Consider the following 19232-nt stretch of genomic DNA (forward strand, 5'->3'; position numbering starts at 1 on the left):
TTCCAAGCCTTTTTTTCTAAATGCTCTAGAAAAGACTTTTTAGTCATTAATAATGCTACACATATGTGTATGTATGCATACACAAATACATGCACAAACACAGCCTACATCTTTTGGACACTTCATTGAAAAATGTTAATGTCCATCATATAAATCTTGGGCTTTAACAAGAAAATATAAAAAAGACATTGAGGGAAAAATAATTGTTTTCTAGAAAATAGACGTTACAACAAAGAAAAAGAGGTAGAAGAAAGTTTGTGTAATCCAACAGAATAAAAATAAAAGCATAATGAAAATAAAAAAGAATATAACAAATTATTTGTGTCGTGATTATTTAAAAAAAAAAAGAGTGAAACTTGGTAAGGTATAACCTTGAGACCTTCCTATTTGGGAAATAATTGTCCGATAATTTGAAAATTGCAGAACCTCACAGTTTTCAGGCTTAGGTGTTGGGAGAAAAAGAAGTGATCAACTCTTTAGTCAAGTATTGGGTTAAACACTTTCTTTAGAACCATTTCTGGTTCAATTTTTCAGTGTACACTCATTTGTAATTCTATAATATGTACCATGAAAATATGTACTTTGAAACTGTTCCAATGTTATTTTGGAAAAATATTTGCTCCTAAATGTATCATTTTCAGCTTAAATGTTAATTAAGTTATTTTATTTAATCATTATTCCTCAACAGCTTTGTACCTCCTGTGCAACAACACAGAATTCTATCTGAACACACACAAAAAAACACATAAAAAGTTCTATGTTAACACACAAAAAACACACGAAGATAAAACTCAGTGTTTAATGTTACAGAACACAATTTGTTTTATACATTAGGAGAATTTTGTATCCAATGTTAAACCAGAAAGTGTAAGACTTAGTGAGAACGCGTGGTGGCGCTGCAGGTTAAATGATGGAAAATGGAATTGGCTGCGCAGCTCGGATATCCAGTCAAACAGTTTCTCACTGCCGGGAGGGAAGCTAAGGAATAGCCTTCTCAGCCAGAGCAAAAGTGAGTGTGAAACCTCGTAAAAACTCTATTTCCGGCATCGTTTTGCCGTTCTGGACCGTGGGGACGGGCTGCCAGGATCTTGGGCGTGCATACCTGAAGCTCCTGCGAGCGAAATTGTCAGAAAAGCAATGGAGATTGGATGGGTGTGCAATCGGAGACAAAGGCAAGTCCTTGTTTTCTTTGTTGTGCTGAGCATGTCTGGGGTGTGCGCCGATTTAGGGCCCTATTCAGTGATGGAAGAAACAGAGAGAGGATTCTTTGTGGGAAATCTAGGGAAAGATCTGGGGTTGGGGTTGGCGGAGATGTCCAGCCGCGGGGCCCGGATCATTTCTCAGGGGCACAAAGAGCATTTGCAGCTCAAGGTTCAGACTGGGGATTTGCTCATAAATGAGAAACTAGACCGAGAGGAGCTATGCGGTTCCACCGAGCCTTGTATCTTACATTTCCAAGTGCTTATGGAAAATCCCTTAGAGATATTTCAGGCTGAACTAAGGGTGGAAGACATAAATGACCACTCTCCCATGTTCACTGAAAGAGAAATGATTCTAAAAATACCGGAAAACAGTCCTCTAGGCATGGCATTCCCTCTGAGTAATGCTCTGGACTTGGACGTAGGAAGCAACAGTGTTCAGAACTATAAAATCAGTCCCAACCCCCATTTTCAAGTTTTAACCCACAATCGCAGCGATGGCAGAAAATACACGGAGCTGGTGTTGGACAAAGAGCTGGATCGGGAGGAGGAGCCTGAAATCGCATTAACCCTCACGGCGCTGGATGGCGGCTCTCCGCCGCGGTATGGGACCGCCCTGGTGCGCATTGAAGTGGTGGACATCAACGATAATGCCCCTGAGTTTGGGCAGCTGCTCTACCAGGTGCATATTCCCGAGAACAGCAGCGCAGGCTCCCTGGTCGTCACACTCTCTGCCAGAGATATAGACAGCGGAGCCAATGGAAAAATAGTATACTCACTCTTTCAGCCCTCAGAAGATATTAGCAAAACTTTGGAGGTAAATCCTATGACAGGAGAAATTCGACTGAGAAAACAAGTAGATTTTGAAACAGTTCGGTCTTATGAAGTGGACATCAAGGCCACAGATGGGGGAGGTCTTTCAGGAAAATGCACTCTTCTCCTGCAGGTGGTGGATGTCAATGACAATGCCCCAGAAGTGACCGTGTCTGCACTGACCAGCCCCATCCCAGAGAACTCGCCTGAGACTGTAGTTGCTGTTTTCAGTGTTTCGGATCCTGACTCTGGAGACAATGGGAAGACTATTTCCACCATCCAGGATGACCTTCCTTTCCTTCTAAAACCTTCAGTCAAGAATTTTTACACATTGGTAACGAAGAGAGCACTGGACAGAGAAGAGCGAGCCCAGTACAACATCACCATCACCGTCACCGACATGGGGACCCCCAGGCTGAAAACCCAGCACAACATCACCCTGCTGGTGTCCGACGTCAACGACAACGCCCCCGCCTTCACCCAAACCGCCTACACCCTGTTCCTCCGCGAGAACAACAGCCCCGCCCTGCACATCGGCAGCGTCAGCGCCACAGACAGGGACGCGGGCGCCAACGCCCAGCTCACCTACTCGCTGCTGCCGCCCCACGACCCGCGGCTGCCCCTGGCCTCGCTCGTGTCCATCAACGCGGACAACGGCCACCTGTTCGCCCTGAGGGCGCTGGACTTCGAGGCGCTGCAGGCGTTCGAGTTCCGCGTGGGCGCCACGGACCGCGGGTCGCCCGCGCTGAGCAGCCAGGCGCTGGTGCGCGTGCAGGTGCTGGACGCCAACGACAACGCGCCCTTCGTGCTGTACCCGCTGCAGAACGGCTCTGCGCCCTGCACCGAGCTGGTGCCCAGGGCGGCCGAGCCGGGCTACCTGGTGAGCAAGGTGGTGGCGGTGGACGCAGACTCGGGCCAGAACGCCTGGCTGTCGTTCCAGCTGCTCAAGGCCACGGAGCCCGGGCTGTTCGGCGTGTGGGCGCACAATGGCGAGGTGCGCACGGCGCGGCTGCTGAGCGAGCGCGACGCGGCCAAGCACAGGCTGCTGGTGCTGGTCAAGGACAATGGCGAGCCCGCGCTGTCGGCCAGCGTCACGCTGCACGTGCTGCTGGTGGATGGCTTCTCGCAGCCCTACCTGCCGCTGCCGGAAGTGGCGGCCGACCAGGCGCAGGCCGACCCGCTGACGGTCTACCTGGTCATCGCGCTGGCGTCGGTGTCGTCGCTGTTCCTGTTCTCGGTGCTGGCGTTCATCGCGGTGCGGCTGTGCAGGCGGAGCAGGGCCGCCTGGGTGGGTGGCTGTTCGGTGCCTGAGGGCCCCTTTCCGGGCCACCTGGTGGACGTCAGCGGTACTGGGACCCTGTCCCAGAGCTACCAGTATGAGGTGTGTCTGACGGGAGGTACTGGGACAGATGAGTTTAAATTTCTGAAGCCGATTATTCCCAATCTTCCAGTCCATGACACTGGTAAGAATGTAGAGGAAAATGAGAACTTTAGGAATAGCTTTGGGTTCAATATCCAATAATTTTTTAAATTTTAATTTATTATTCTTGGAATACTGAGGTATGTCAGAGGGGAGCTTCAGGGACCAGTTAAATTTGCCAAAACTAGTTATCCCCAATCTCAAATCCCAGAACATGGGGGTAGTGGAAGAAAATCCCTTCTTTTGGAATAGCTTTGGGAATTAATTATTGATAGGAACCTAGTTAATAAAGACATTACCTCTAACATATTTTGTCAACTAACTAGATTGTTTTTGCCCACCACCAATAAGGTGTTGTTTAATTTTCTCTATTTCACCCTCACTTTCCAATTTTATGCTTAACTCCAGAAGTTTTCCTTTCCTTATTCTTTGGCCCAGCGAAGTATTTTTCAATAGAATTTCAATGAATGAAATAGATTTTACCTTAAAATTGATATTATTCATTTTTTCTACCCTATAAAGTTGTTGTTGACTTTTAATTTACATTTTTGTTCTTTTCTAGAACTTCAGTTATTAAAATAATCTGCTGCTTGTGATCTGTACATTTATTTTCTAATACTTCTATTTTCCTTTTATTTATTATTATTTTGTTAATCCTCACCCAAGGATATTTTTCATTGATTATTAGAGAGTGGAAGGGGAGAGCATGAAATATTGCTATCTCACATGTGCCCCACCAATAGCCCCACAGACTGGGGGCTAGACTGAGCTTTGGACAAGTTACCTTTCAGTGAAGGGGCCAACGCTCTAACCACTTGGCAAGATGGGCCGGGGCTATTTTCCTTTTAAAACCGATATATTTGTTAGTTTTTTGGGGGAGGGGGGTTAAAAATATATTTTTATTGATTTCAGTGAGGAAGGAATAGGGAGAGAGAGATTAGAAACATCCATGATGAGAGAGAATCGCGGTGCGGCTGTGCAGGCGGAGCAGGGCCGCCTACAAGTCCCCCACTGGGGATCGAGTCTACAACCTGGGCATGTGCCCTTGACCAGAACGGAACCTGGGACCTTTCAGTTTGCAGGCCGACGCTCTATCCACTGAGCCAAACCAGCTAGGGCTCTTGCTTAGTTTTTAATCTCAGTTTTTATTATACCAATTTTCTGAAACTATGTTCTTCTTTTAAAAAGTTTTATTTTCCCTGAATTAGTATCTGCCTATTTAATATATAGTATTCCTATTATGATATAATAAATAAATGTCTAATCAGCTTTATCTGAAAATATAAACAACATTGTAAGATATCAAATGCGTGTATATGTGTTTAAGTTTGGAGACAAAAAAAGCGCAAAGTTTAGGCATTTTACAGCACCATGTAGAAATATTTAATAATTTTTTCTTTTAATTCTGAATGAAAAATTCAGAGATCCTTATTAAGTTTTTAATGACTAACGATGCAGTCCTATTCACTTGAAAAGAAAACAGTAGAAATCAGCAAGCAGAAGTTTATAAAGTGTGGCTTTTATGTTCAATAATCACAGTGTTTTTGGAAGTAACTGGCCTTTTCTCTGTATAATATACCTCAATTTATTCTGTATTTCTTATTTATTATCAGAAAAACAGTTTCTTTCTAGATATTAGGCTTTTTAATAAAAGTCTACATGAGGTAGGTGTTACAATGCTGTTCTCACTTTCAGTGGTATTAGAATAGGCATTCATGTGGTCTACTCTTTGCCTTTCTTTCTTTGGTGAAGAGAAATTAAATTCCACTATATTTGAATTAAGTGTGCGATCAACATAAAGGTCAGTCCCTTTTTTAATTCTTCAAGTAACTTTAAAGCTAATGTAAGAAAAACAAAGACATATTAAAGAAAGGAAACAAAATTGCATAGAATAAGTGAAGGAATACAATTTTTAAATAGCAAGTATTTAAAGACACTGAAAATTGTGTTTATCCTACTCAAAGGTTCATTTATGCATGCCTGAATACAGCAAGCATTTAGTGACTGTCTGATTTGCCAACCAAAGATGACAAAGACATAGTTTCCATCCCTAAGTAGGGACAGATTGGCATGAAACAGGAAGCAATAATATGTACAGGAGAGTTATACAAGATTTTATGGTAGCACGGAGAAGGGACAACTTAAATGCTCTCTTCTAGATTATAGAGTGATGACTCTATTTGGGCAGTGTAATTATGTTTTGAAGAAATTTGTTGAAGAAACTGAAACAAGTTTCTTTGGTCAGTTCTTGATGTTCCTATCCACAATGTTTCTGAAAAGGGAAAACCTATTATTTTGGTGATCTCAGAAGTCACTATAGGTTTCCCTTTGGTTCCTGACATTGCACGGGGGTAGTTTCAGAAGTGGAAGGCCCAGTACACAGCTAAATATAGCACAATGAGGCGCACAGAGTTAACTGCTAGAAACATTCTTTTTGCAACTATTCTTTTTACTTTCCTCATGAAGCAATGAAAAATCTCAACAACTTGAACAGTTTTCTATCTCAACATTATATTTTACAAAACATACACAAAAATGGAATAGTTAAATGATCCACTAAGGAAGAAATGTATAAATATATATGCACACACTTTGGGTACAGCCATTTGAGTCTGTTGGAAGCCAGGAGGTGGCGCTGCAGGCTAAAGAGACAGAATAAAGACTTGAACTAAGAATGCTGCAGAAGTCACTAACAAAAAAAAAAAAGGAAGAACGCAGCAGGCAGGCTGGGAGAAAAGCCATAGCTGCTCAAGACTGCGGAAAGAAAACACCATTCCAGACCCCTGCCACTATATGGTGTAGGTCTGGGGTTTGCAACTGCTGTTTCTTTGTGCTGGGAGCTGTGATTGTGACCGATATTGACAAAAGATGTGTTCAGAAGAAGCTATGGAGGCTGGAGGGTTGTGCTGCCCAAGACAAAGGCAAGTCCTGTTTCTCTTTCTGTTTTGGAGAGTATCCTTGGCAAGATCTGTGTTTGGACGATATTCAGTGACAGAGGAAACAGAGAGGGGGTCGTTTGTGGTCAATCTGGCAAAGGATCTGGGGCTAGGGGATCGGGAGCTGGTTGCAAGGGGAGCCCGGGTGGTCTTTGATGATAACAAACAACACTTGCTACTGGATTCTCATACTGGGGATTTGGTCACAAATGAGATACTGGACCGGGAGAAGCTGTGTGGCTCCACAGAACCCTGTATGCTGTATTTCCAAATTTTAATGGATAACCCCTTTCAGATTTACCGGGCTGAGCTGAGGGTTGGGGACATAAATGATCATTCACCAGTGTTTCAGAAAAAAGAAACAGTCTTAAAAATAATAGAAAATACAGCTGAAGGGGCAACATTTCCACTAGAAAGAGCACAGGATTCAGATGGAGGACTTAACGGTATCCAAAACTACACCATCAATCCCAACTCTTTCTTTCATATTAAAATTGGTGACAGTGATGAAGGCACGATATATCCAGAGCTAGTGTTGGACAAGGCGCTGGATAGGGAGAAGCAGGAAGAGCTCAGTTTAACACTCACAGCGCTGGATGGCGGGTCTCCACCCAGATCTGGAACTTCCACTATACGCGTTGTGATCCTGGATGTGAATGACAATGCCCCACAGTTTTCTCAGGCAATCTACCAGACCCAGGCTCCAGAGAACAGCCCAGTGGGTTCCATTATTGCTACAGTCTCTGCAGTAGATGGAGACTCTGGAGTCTATGCAGACATAGCCTATTCATTTTTTGATGCTTCTGAAGATATTGGTTCAACCTTTCAAATCAATCCCTTTTCTGGGGAAATCGTTCTCAGAGTGTTGCTTGATTATGAGCTAATAAAGTCTTACAAAATAAATATACAGGCAGTCGACGGTGGCGGCCTTTCTGCAAGGTGTACGGTTCTGGTTGAGGTGTTAGACACCAATGACAATCCCCCGGAGCTGATCATGTCATCACTTTCCACCCATGTTCCTGAGAACTCTCCTGAGATGATAGTGGCTGTTTTTAGGATTAAAGACAGAGACTCTGGAGAAAACGGGAAAATGCTATGCTCCATCCAAGACAATCTGCCATTCCTTCTGAAACCCTCTGTGGAGAATTTTCACATCCTAATGACAGAAGGAGCTCTGGACAGAGAGAGTCAGGCCGAGTACAACATCACCATCACGGTCACCGACTTGGGGACCCCCAGGCTGAAAACCCAGCACAACATCACCCTGCTGGTCTCCGACGTCAACGACAACGCCCCCGCCTTCACCCAAACCGCCTACACCCTGTTCCTCCGCGAGAACAACAGCCCCGCCCTGCACATCGGCAGCGTCAGCGCCACAGACAGGGACGCGGGCGCCAACGCCCAGCTCACCTACTCGCTGCTGCCGCCCCACGACCCGCGGCTGCCCCTGGCCTCGCTCGTGTCCATCAACGCGGACAACGGCCACCTGTTCGCCCTGAGGGCGCTGGACTTCGAGGCGCTGCAGGCGTTCGAGTTCCGCGTGGGCGCCACGGACCGCGGGTCGCCCGCGCTGAGCAGCCAGGCGCTGGTGCGCGTGCAGGTGCTGGACGCCAACGACAACGCGCCCTTCGTGCTGTACCCGCTGCAGAACGGCTCTGCGCCCTGCACCGAGCTGGTGCCCAGGGCGGCCGAGCCGGGCTACCTGGTGAGCAAGGTGGTGGCGGTGGACGCAGACTCGGGCCAGAACGCCTGGCTGTCGTTCCAGCTGCTCAAGGCCACGGAGCCCGGGCTGTTCGGCGTGTGGGCGCACAATGGCGAGGTGCGCACGGCGCGGCTGCTGAGCGAGCGCGACGCGGCCAAGCACAGGCTGCTGGTGCTGGTCAAGGACAATGGCGAGCCCGCGCTGTCGGCCAGCGTCACGCTGCACGTGCTGCTGGTGGATGGCTTCTCGCAGCCCTACCTGCCGCTGCCGGAAGTGGCGGCCGACCAGGCGCAGGCCGACCCGCTGACGGTCTACCTGGTCATCGCGCTGGCGTCGGTGTCGTCGCTGTTCCTGTTCTCGGTGCTGGCGTTCATCGCGGTGCGGCTGTGCAGGCGGAGCAGGGCCGCCTGGGTGGGTGGCTGTTCGGTGCCTGAGGGCCCCTTTCCGGGCCACCTGGTGGACGTCAGCGGTACTGGGACCCTGTCCCAGAGCTACCAGTATGAGGTGTGTCTGATGGGAGGCTCAGGGACCAGCGAGTTCAAGTTTTTGAAGCCAATTCTTCCCAATATTCAGGAACAGGGGCTTGAGAGGAATAGTGAAGAAAACCCTACCATTCAAAATAGCTTTGGATTTAAGTTTTAGTAAAATTTTTTTATATTTTCATGTACTTTTGAAGTGTTTTACAACCATATTAATATTAGTTTAGTTTTCAAAATCCACGTTAAATTATTATGCAACTTCAAGCCTTATATTTTTTCATCTTTTTTTTTTCCGGAGGGAGAAAGGGAGAGGGAGCTAGAAACATCAATGATAAGAGAGAATCATTGACCTGCTGCCTCCTGCACGCCCCCTATTGGGGAATCGAGCCTGTAACTCTGGCATATGCCGTGACAGGGAATGGAACCTGATTTCTGCTTCATGGGTGATGGTCAACCACTGAGCCACCGGGATGGGCAAACCTAATTTTAGAGTACTTTATATATATGTCTTTACAGTGTTCTTTTATCATATTTGCATTAATCAACAGTTTAATTAGCACCCATTTTAAAATAATCGTTTTAAGGTTTAATTCTTTGACAATACACAGTGATTTTAGTTATTTCTCATTCTAGAAAACAGGTTTTTATTTTTCTCTTAGTATATTTCACAGACTGCATCTCATTCTATCCACCCCTCTATTGTATTTCCTCTATATAAGAAGACATATGTGTACTTCTGACCTTATTCTAACATTGTGTTTAATCCTATTAGAAATCCATGTCATCTAGTTCTAAATCATAGCATTTAAAAAGAAATAGTTCTCTATTATTCTGCTATGATAAAATGAAGCATCATTTTGTGAGCAATGTTGGACTCTAGCAATATCCTTGTTTATATTATTATGTCATGTTCTTTACATACACTACTCTTACCCAGTATTTCTAATGTTCACTTTTGCTGATATGTTATATAGAACATGTTATATAATTCAAGGAAAATGTAATCACATGCATGAAAATGATTATAAATAAAATCATTTTGAAAGTTTGAATTTGAGAACGTTGGTGAACTGTTGAAAAGATATTTACTTTTCATTTTATTTTGTAAATTTGTTTAATTATCAAATTTAAAAATCAAGATGTACTAAAGTTGTAAGGAAAAACAATAGATTTCTTTCTATCTCCAGATACTTTCTATAAGTGGTTTCTCTAGAACTGATCTCAATATTTCTAAGTAATATGTTTATATTGCTCTATCTTGACATTCAGCTTCATACTTTATTAATCGCCTCTTTCTATGATAAAAAAGGATTTAACTTTTTTACTTTCCAACTAACAAACACATGTATATTGCTCATTTCCTTTCCCCTGTTTTCCCAATAGAGTTGTCATAGTTTTTTAGTTAAACTAGTTGTTTTTGCCTATACTATAGATATGATTATTTCAAAAATACATGTTGGAGTACTATGCTTACATTTACTTTCTTGAAAAACATTTTTCCTAGAGCTAATAATTGTTTTTACTTGCAGAATTTTCTACTTGTATTAATTTTTCACATTATTATTCATTTGAATATTAACCTTTCTCCTTAAATATTCAAATATACCAGATATCTATTAATTATATTTATTTCCTGATATCTTCCACACAGTTCCCTTCATATCTTTGCTTCATTTCACTGGTTGCTGTATAAGCAATCACCCTAGGGCTTTTTTTCTTTTAATACTTTCCCTTATTGGGCTCCCTTTTACAAAATCCAGAGTATTCTTCTTTTTTAGTTTACTCCCTTATTTAGCTGACACACATCTCTTAATCCTATATAATAAAAGCCTAATATGCTGTCTGACTGTTCCTTTGACCAACCAGTCGCTACAATGTGCACTGACCACCAGGGGGCAGATGCTCCCACCAGTAGGTTAGCTTGCTGCTGAGGTCTGGCCAATCAGGACTGGGTGAGATGGGCTGGACACGACCTGGAGCCCTCCTGCGGTCCCTTCCCTGGTTCCGATCATGCACCAGTGGGGTCCCTCGCCTGGCCTGCGCCCTCTAGCAACCCGCTACCCCTTTGAGGATGTCTGAGATTTTGGCCCAATCCCCGCAGGCTACCGAGCCTCTAGTAGTTTCACAAAAATGGATGCAGATAACTTGCCTTGTGAAGGTATTGTCATTTTCTTTCCATTTGATTGATAGTTTGGCTGGGTATAAAATTTTGGTTGAAAATAATTTTCCCTCAAATTTTGAAAGCAAATTACATCTACTGATTGTATATACAGTTGCTGTTCTTCTGATTCCATTCTGATTCCTATCTCTTTTAATGTTAATCCATTTTTTTCCATTGTAGATGCATTGGAAACTTTCCCCTTGATTTCTGAAAATTCCTTAGTATCAGCTATTTATTATTCTGGCCACATGAGTATACCCCATTAATGTTTAGACCCTCATTCAATTCTGAGAAATTTTCTTGTTGTTTCCTTCACAATTTCCCCCTTGAATTTTCTACATTCTCACTTTAACCAGAATCTTATCAGTTAAATATTGGATCTCCAGTATTGAATCTCTAATACTCTATTTTTTTCTTTACTTTTTTTTCTTTGTCTCTTGTTCTACTTCTTGGACAATTTTTTTTTTATCACCAATTCTTATATTTGTTTTCTTTTGGGTTTGCAAATGTTTATTTTTAAGAGCTCTTTGTGTTTTATGAGTATTTTTCATAGCATCCTGTTATAGATTTATAAATATCTTCTCTTGTCTGTAATCAATCTAGTTATTCTTTTAAAATGCTCTATGCAAAAAAAAAATGAATTATTCAGTAAATGTGGGAATCACAGGAAATTTAAGAACCTACCCAAAATTATATAGTTAGTAAGGGGCACTTAAGCCCTAATTTACTCTTTATGTTACAATAAGATTACATACTTCATACAGTTACTGTTAAGATTAAATGGGTATACACACATATATGGCATTAGAACAAAAGTAAATACTCAATAAGTATTAATTCTTATTAGATTTTACTACTCATTTTAAAGACTTTGCTTCTGTTTTCTTTTTTAAAATTTATTTTTATTTATTTATTTATTTATTTATTTTTTTATTGCTTAAAGTATTACAAAGGGTATTACATATGTGTCCTTCCCCCCCCCCCCCGCCCTTGACAGTCCCCTAGCCTCCCCTACCCCCCAGTGTCTTATGTCCATTGGTTATGCTTATATGCATGCATACAAGTCCTTCGGTTGATCTCTTACCCCCATCCCGCCTGCCCCCCCAACCCTCCCTGGCCTTCCCGCTGCAGTTTGACAATCTGTTTGAGGCAGCTCTGCCTCTGTATCTATTATTGTTCAAAAGTTTATAATGGTCTCTATTATCCATGAATGAGTGAGATCATGTGGTATTTTTCCTTCATTGACTGGCTTATTTCACTTAGCATAATGCTCTCCAGTTCCATCCATGCCGTTGCAAATGGTAAGAGTTCCTTCCTTTTTACAGCAGCATAGTATTCCATCGTGTAGGTGTACCACAGTTTTCTAATCCATTCATCTACTGATGGGCACTTAGGCTGTTTCCAGATCTTAGCTATGGTGAATTGTGCTGCTATGAACATAGGGGTGCATATATCCTTTCTGATTGGTGTTTCTGGTTTCTTAGGATATATTCCTAGAAGTGGGATCACAGGGTCAAATGGGAGTTCCATTTTCAGTTTTTTGAGGAAACTCCGTACTGTCTTCCATAGTGGCTGCACCAGTCTGCATTCCCACCAGCAGTGCACGAGTGTTCCTTTTTCTCCACATCCTCTCCAGCACTTGTTGTTTGTTGATTTGTTGATGATAGCCAGTCATTGTTGTTTTGATTTGCATCTCTTGGATGATTAGTGACTTTGAGCATGTTTTCATATGTCTCTTGGCTTTCTGAATGTCCTCTTTTGAAAGGTGTCTATTTAGGTCTTTTGCCCATTTTTTGATTGGATTGTTTATCTTCCTTTTGTTAAGTTGTATGAGTTCCCTATAAATTTTGGAGATTAGGCCCTTATCAGATATGTCATTGGCAAATATGTTTTCCCACACAGTGGGTTTTCTCGTTGTTTTGTTGATGGTTTCTTTTGCTGTGCAGAAGCTTTTTATTTTGATGTAGTCCCATTTGTTCATTTTCTCTTTAGTTTCAAATGCCCTAGGAGCTGTATCAGTGAAGAAATTGCTTCGGCAGCTTCTGTTTTCTTTATTATATATGCTTGTTTCCTGATGTTACTTTTTTTGTGGTGTTTTGGCCTTTTTATGTCACGTGTAGGTATTTCCTCAAATGTCTTGTGGTCTTTGTCTCTCTTCTTATATTTAAGAATGAGGAGATATCATAGCGCTGACAGTCAGCTCTTGTGAATAGGTGAGCCTGTTGATGGCAGGGCTTCGCTCTAATGTAACTATGTAGGATAGAGCTACTCCCTTGGGAGGTCCTCAAATATCAGTATGTTTAAGTTTTTATCTGTGTCTTTCATATCCTCCAGGTTAAAATTCTGTAATATCTTCTGTGAGACAGAGAGTTAGGGAGGGGATCGGGCATATGCCTTGTGTCCTACAATTGGTGAGTATTGTTTGTATCACCTTGCAGGATATGTTTTTGCTTAATGTTTCTATTTTTACTTTCACACCTCATACTTGCACTCAGCTCTGCCTAAGGTCTCTAAAACTAGACATAGTCCCATTTAATTTCTCAATTGAATAAATTTTCCATTTTCTGGCCCCAAGTTTTTTTTTTCCTATGTAGGATAATAGAATCTGAGAATTCAACTTTCCTATATATGTACAGTCAACTCACAACTTACGTTTAGTTCTCAACTGACTTCAGTCATCTTATACACTTGATTCCTAAAAATCTTGTATCTAAATGGGGTAATGTGGGACAAATTCACTACTTTATTGTGAATATCTCCAATGCAAGAACTTTACTTTAGACATTTCTTAGAACTTCTAAGTCGGCTGCCCTTCCATCTGCTTATTGTTATCAAATATATGTGTTCACTTGCACATTCTTAGTCTTTGTGAATTTATGCCATTTTTATTTTTATCATTGTAGAGGGTATTTTAAAAGAATGGAGAATAGCTGCGTGTAGTCAATCCACTTATTTTTAAATTTCTACCCTTTTGTAGTGATTCATTTTCAACCATGTAGCTAACTTACATTTTTTAAGAATGTAATTTGTACTTAATATGTTCAAAATGCAAACTTGTTAAATCTCTCTTCCATCCATTCTTGAGAGCACTTTTGAGACCTTCTATGGTGCACATTATTGCTGAGCTCCTAGCATCTATTCCAAAGAATCTCTCTCATTATGTAGCAACCATGCCTTTTAGCTAGTAGGAGGCCGTCAGAGACAGAATTAAATCAAAGGAAAGGCCAAAGATGGGTCTTCAGATTCTGAGACTAAAATCTCCACCTATAATTCTATACCTCTTGAAACAAGATTGCTTCAGTAGCAGGTATATGATCTTAGTTGGTCTAATCAGAGTAAAACTAAGTATTTGTTCTATGATTTGTAAAGAAAATCTCACTCTGGGCTGAAAGAAAAAGCAGAGCATCATAGTTGTAGCCAGAATAAATCTTGGGAACTTAAAGGAAACCAATTTTAGGAATAATCCTGCTTCAAATAAAACTAACATGTCTGTGTTTGTGTACTTATTATTTTTTTGTAAATTATGAGGAACTAGAACTAAATTATAGATTTACATAATGTGTTCCACTCCAATGGCTTTTATTTAATTTCTTCCAGTTCACAAGTCATTGATATCAAAGAAATCTAATGAAATGTCTTCTTGTGCTACAACTATCTATATATGTCCCATCTCATGATTAAGCCAGTTTCATATCTTCTGAGGGGACTTCTGAAATGACTCATGTACACTTTCCCTTTCCCTTACCACCTAAAGAAAGCCAGGTAGTGATGGGCTTTTGCTCAGTTTAACAGTCATTTATACTCTCCTTATTTCAGGCTTTCAATCCTCTCAGAAAGATTACAAGCTCTTGGAGGCCAGGAATTTATTTTATCTTGTATTTCTGTATTCATCACAAACTGAGCACTTTTCATGTTGGGAGAGTGGGGAGGGACACTTTAATGCGTTAAAACAAATACTAACAGCATCAAAAACCACAAAGACTATAAATCAATTCTTATGGAAGATAGAATATATTTGCAATCACGTAAACACGATGAGTACAACATTTGTTTCTAGGGGACCAATCTGTGAATGGTATTTAGGTAGCTTTCATCAAACTGAAAATCTGTGGAGACGCATGGTGGCGCTGCAGGATAATATCGTGGGGAGAAAAACTACGCTGATGACACTGTTACCCACTGCACACAGAGCACTGGGGAGAAAAAAAACAACAACAAGCCTTAAGGAGGCGAACTAGAAGCTAATAAAAGAAGGTTAAAATCCTTAGACCTTCCTAAGATTCGGTGGACACAGCAGAGGCACATTTCCCAGAACTGCGAAGTGGAGCTGAAGCGATTCCGCAGGAAGCCTTGGGGAAAGGAGCTATGGAGACCGGAGGAACCGGCGCCCTGCGGATCAGGCAAGTCCTGCTGTTCTTTGTTTTTCTGGAAATGTCTCGGGCGGACTCTGAGCCTGGGCGCTTTTCGGTGGAAGAGGAAATGAAGAGCGGGAGCTTTGTAGGCAATTTGGCAAAGGATCTAGGACTGGATGTGGGTGAGCTGTTCTCAAGGGGGGCTCGGGTGGTCTCTAATGATAACAAACACCATTTGCAGCTGGACTTAAACACCGGGGATTTCCTCTTAAGCGAAGCGCTGGACCGGGAGGAGCTCTGTGGCTCCATCGAGCCCTGTGTTCTGCACTTCCAGGTATTAATGAAAAACCCTTTGCAGTTTTTACAGATTGAGCTCCAGGTCAGGGATATAAATGACCACTCCCCTGTCTTCTTAGAAAAAGAAATGCTCCTAGAGATCCCAGAGAATAGTCCCGTGGGCGCTGTGTTCTTACTGGAAGGTGCAAAGGATTTGGATGTAGGAATCAATGCTCTAGACAGCTACACAATAAGCGCCAACTCTCATTTCCACGTTAAAATGAGAGTCAATCCAGACAATAGGAAATACCCAGAGTTGGTTCTGGACAAGGCGCTGGATTATGAAGAGCAGGCAGAGCTCAGCTTCATCCTCACTGCTCTGGACGGTGGGTCTCCGCCCAGGTCTGGGACGGCCTTGGTTCGGGTGGTGGTCTTGGACGCTAATGACAACTCCCCGGAGTTTGAGCAGCCCTTTTATGAGGTGAAGATTCCGGAAAATAGCTTACTAGGCTCACTGGTTGTCACCGTCTCCGCTTGGGATTTAGACTCTGGAAAAAATGGGGAGATATCATATACTTTTTCCCATGCCTCAGAAGATGTTCACAAAACATTTGAAATTAATCAAAAGTCTGGAGAAGTTAGTTTGATGGCATCGTTGGATTTTGAAACAATTGAATCATATTCAATAATAATACAAGCCACAGACGGGGGAGGGCTTTTTGGAAAATCGACAGTCAGAATTCAGGTGATGGATATAAATGACAATGCCCCCGAAGTCACCGTGTCATCAATTACTAGCCCAATTCCAGAAAACTCGTCTGAGACCGTGGTTCTGGTTTTTAGTATCCTAGACAGAGATTCTGGGGACAATGGGAGGATGCTCTGTTCTATCCCAGAAGACCTTCCATTCATACTAAAATCTTCAGTAAAGAATTACTACACCTTGGAAACGGAGGGAGCACTGGACAGAGAAAGCAGGGCCCAGTACAACGTCACCATCACCGTCACCGACATGGGGACCCCCAGGCTGGAAACCCAGCACAACATCACCCTGCTGGTCTCCGACGTCAATGACAACGCCCCCGCCTTCACCCAAACCGCCTACACCCTGTTCCTCCGCGAGAACAACAGCCCCGCCCTGCACATCGGCAGCGTCAGCGCCACAGACAGGGACGCGGGCGCCAACGCCCAGCTCACCTACTCGCTGCTGCCGCCCCACGACCCGCGGCTGCCCCTGGCCTCGCTCGTGTCCATCAACGCGGACAACGGCCACCTGTTCGCCCTGAGGGCGCTGGACTTCGAGGCGCTGCAGGCGTTCGAGTTCCGCGTGGGCGCCACGGACCGCGGGTCGCCCGCGCTGAGCAGCCAGGCGCTGGTGCGCGTGCAGGTGCTGGACGCCAACGACAACGCGCCCTTCGTGCTGTACCCGCTGCAGAACGGCTCTGCGCCCTGCACCGAGCTGGTGCCCAGGGCGGCCGAGCCGGGCTACCTGGTGAGCAAGGTGGTGGCGGTGGACGCAGACTCGGGCCAGAACGCCTGGCTGTCGTTCCAGCTGCTCAAGGCCACGGAGCCCGGGCTGTTCGGCGTGTGGGCGCACAATGGCGAGGTGCGCACGGCGCGGCTGCTGAGCGAGCGCGACGCGGCCAAGCACAGGCTGCTGGTGCTGGTCAAGGACAATGGCGAGCCCGCGCTGTCGGCCAGCGTCACGCTGCACGTGCTGCTGGTGGATGGCTTCTCGCAGCCCTACCTGCCGCTGCCCGAAGCGGCGGCCGACCAGGCGCAGGCCGACCCGCTGACCGTGTACCTGGTCATCGCGCTGGCGTCGGTGTCGTCGCTGTTCCTGTTCTCGGTGCTGGCGTTCATCGCGGTGCGGCTGTGCAGGCGCAGCAGGGCCGCCTGGGTGGGTGGCTGTTCGGTGCCTGAGGGCCCCTTTCCGGGCCACCTGGTGGACATCAGCGGTACTGGGACCCTGTCCCAGAGCTACCAGTATGAGGTGTGTCTGACTGGAGGTACTGGGACAGATGAGTTTAAATTTCTGAAGCCGATTATCCCTAACTTCCAGACCCAGGGCCCCGGGAAAGAAATAGAGGAAAATCCTACCTTCCACAAAAGCTTTGGGTTCAATATTAAGTGACCATAATTACCTTTTATACCCCATACGTATTTTTATTTTGTGCCACTTCCATATCAGTTTTCTTTCCCAATACGTGGGTATTTTCAATATGACTTAAAATTGATTTTAGAGAGAGAGGAAGGGAGAGTGAGAAAAACATTGATAGGCTGACTCTTGCACGGCCCCCTACTGAGATTGAGCGGCCACTTGGAGATGTGCCCACACTGGGAATCTAGCAGGTGATTGCTCAGTGCTTGGGAAGATACTCAATCTACTGAACCTCACCGCCCAGGATTCAATATGTGGGTTTTTAAAATTGCACTGAGGTTAGTTTTATATTTTTGCATGTTCTACCCACCTTTACTTTTAAGTGAATGTTTATCATTATTTGGGGTTGTAATAAGGTGGTGGTTTATTCTCTGACCCAGGAGGTCTTCATTTGTAATTAATTTGCCTCCTTAAATAACAATACCAGATCACTGTTTGTCCCTGACCCTCTCTGCAATTGAACTTTCACCCACAATTAGGCTCACGGTAAAATAATGCAGACCACTTTCAAAGTATCTTTTTTTATTAATTAAATCTTTATTGTTCAGATGATTACATTTGTTCCTCTTTTTTCCCCGCATAACTCCCCTTCACCCAGTTCCCACCCCACCCTCCTCCCTCACTCCCCACCCACTGTCCTCATCCATAGGTGCACGATTTTTGTCCAGTCTCTTCCCCCATCCCACCACACCCCTTTCCCCCCAAGAATAGCCAGTCCATTCTCTTTCTATGCCCCTGATTCTATTATAATCACCAGTTCATTCTGTTCATCAGATTATTCACTTGATTTTCAGATTCACTTGTTGATAGATGTGTATTTGTTGTTCATAATTTGTATCTTTACCTTTTTCTTCTTCTTCCTCTTCTTAAAGGATACCTTTCAGCATTTCATATAATACTGGTTTGGTGGTGATGAACTCCTTTAGCTTTTTCTTATCTGTGAAGCTCTTTATCTGACCTTCAATTCTGAATGATAGCTTTGCTGGATAAAGTAATCTTGGTTGTAGGTTCTTGGCATTCATCACTTTGAATATTTCTTGCCACTCCCTTCTGGCCTGCAAAGTTTCTGTTGAGAAATCAGCTGACAGTCCTATGGGTACTCCCTTGTAGGTAACTGAGTTTCTTTCTCTTGCTGCTTTTAAGATTCTCTCTTTGTCTTTTGCTCTTGGCATTTTAATTATGATGTGTCTTGGTGTGGTCCTCTTTGGATTCCTTTTGTTTGGGGTTCTCTGGGCTTCCTGGACTTGTAAGTCTATTTCTTTCACCAGGTAGGGGAAGTTTTCTGTCATTATTTCTTCAAATAGGTTTTCAATATCTTTCTCTCTTCTTCTGGCACCCCTATAATTCAGATGTTGGTACGCTTGAAGCCGTCCCAGAGGCTCCTTACACTATCTTCGTATTTTTGGATTCTTTTTTCATTTTGCTTTTCTGGTTGGGTGTTTTTTGCTTCTTTGTATTTTAAATTGTTGACTTGATTCTTGCAATCCTCCGGTCTGCTGTTGGGAGTCTGTATAATATTCTTTATTTCAGTCAGTGTATGCTTAATTTCTAGTTGGTCCTTTATCACAACCTCGAGTGTCTCATTAGATTTCTTGTAGATCTCATTAAGTTCATCGGCAGTTTCTAGAAAATTCTTGAAAAACCTTAAAAGTGTGGTTTTGAACTCTATGTCCAGTAGTTTGCTTTCCTCCATTTCTGTCATTTGTGTCCTTTTCCTTTATCTCCACAGTTTT

The 19232-nt window shown here is 43.5% G+C and overlaps 3 protein-coding genes across 3 annotated transcripts; all 3 read left to right on the forward strand.

Moving 5' to 3' along the window:
• The first annotated feature begins 546 nt into the window (after positions 1 to 546).
• Positions 547 to 4025, forward strand: LOC132235760 (protocadherin beta-16). The gene has a single exon (XM_059698648.1). It carries the CDS (start codon positions 1138 to 1140, stop codon positions 3532 to 3534), a length of 2397 nt encoding a protein of 798 aa, XP_059554631.1. The 5' UTR covers positions 547 to 1137; the 3' UTR covers positions 3535 to 4025.
• Positions 4026 to 4430: 405 nt separating this feature from the next.
• Positions 4431 to 9601, forward strand: LOC132235761 (protocadherin beta-10-like). Its single transcript, XM_059698650.1, has one exon. It carries the CDS (start codon positions 6301 to 6303, stop codon positions 8710 to 8712), a length of 2412 nt encoding a protein of 803 aa, XP_059554633.1. The 5' UTR covers positions 4431 to 6300; the 3' UTR covers positions 8713 to 9601.
• A 3179-nt stretch (positions 9602 to 12780) lies between these two features.
• Positions 12781 to 19145, forward strand: LOC132235762 (protocadherin beta-12-like). The gene has a single exon (XM_059698651.1). It carries the CDS (start codon positions 15076 to 15078, stop codon positions 17470 to 17472), a length of 2397 nt encoding a protein of 798 aa, XP_059554634.1. The 5' UTR covers positions 12781 to 15075; the 3' UTR covers positions 17473 to 19145.
• Positions 19146 to 19232: the final 87 nt, after the last annotated feature.

The sequence above is a fragment of the Myotis daubentonii genome, chromosome 5 (assembly GCF_963259705.1).
Source record: "Myotis daubentonii chromosome 5, mMyoDau2.1, whole genome shotgun sequence".
Lineage (NCBI taxonomy): Eukaryota > Metazoa > Chordata > Mammalia > Chiroptera > Vespertilionidae > Myotis > Myotis daubentonii.

What these genes read in the sequence shown, in the direction of transcription:
- LOC132235760 (XM_059698648.1), top strand. Translation starts at nt 1,138, where the DNA reads ATGGAGATTGGATGGGTGTGCAATCGGAGACAAAGGCAAGTCCTTGTT.
- LOC132235761 (XM_059698650.1), top strand. Translation starts at nt 6,301, where the DNA reads ATGTGTTCAGAAGAAGCTATGGAGGCTGGAGGGTTGTGCTGCCCAAGA.
- LOC132235762 (XM_059698651.1), top strand. Translation starts at nt 15,076, where the DNA reads ATGGAGACCGGAGGAACCGGCGCCCTGCGGATCAGGCAAGTCCTGCTG.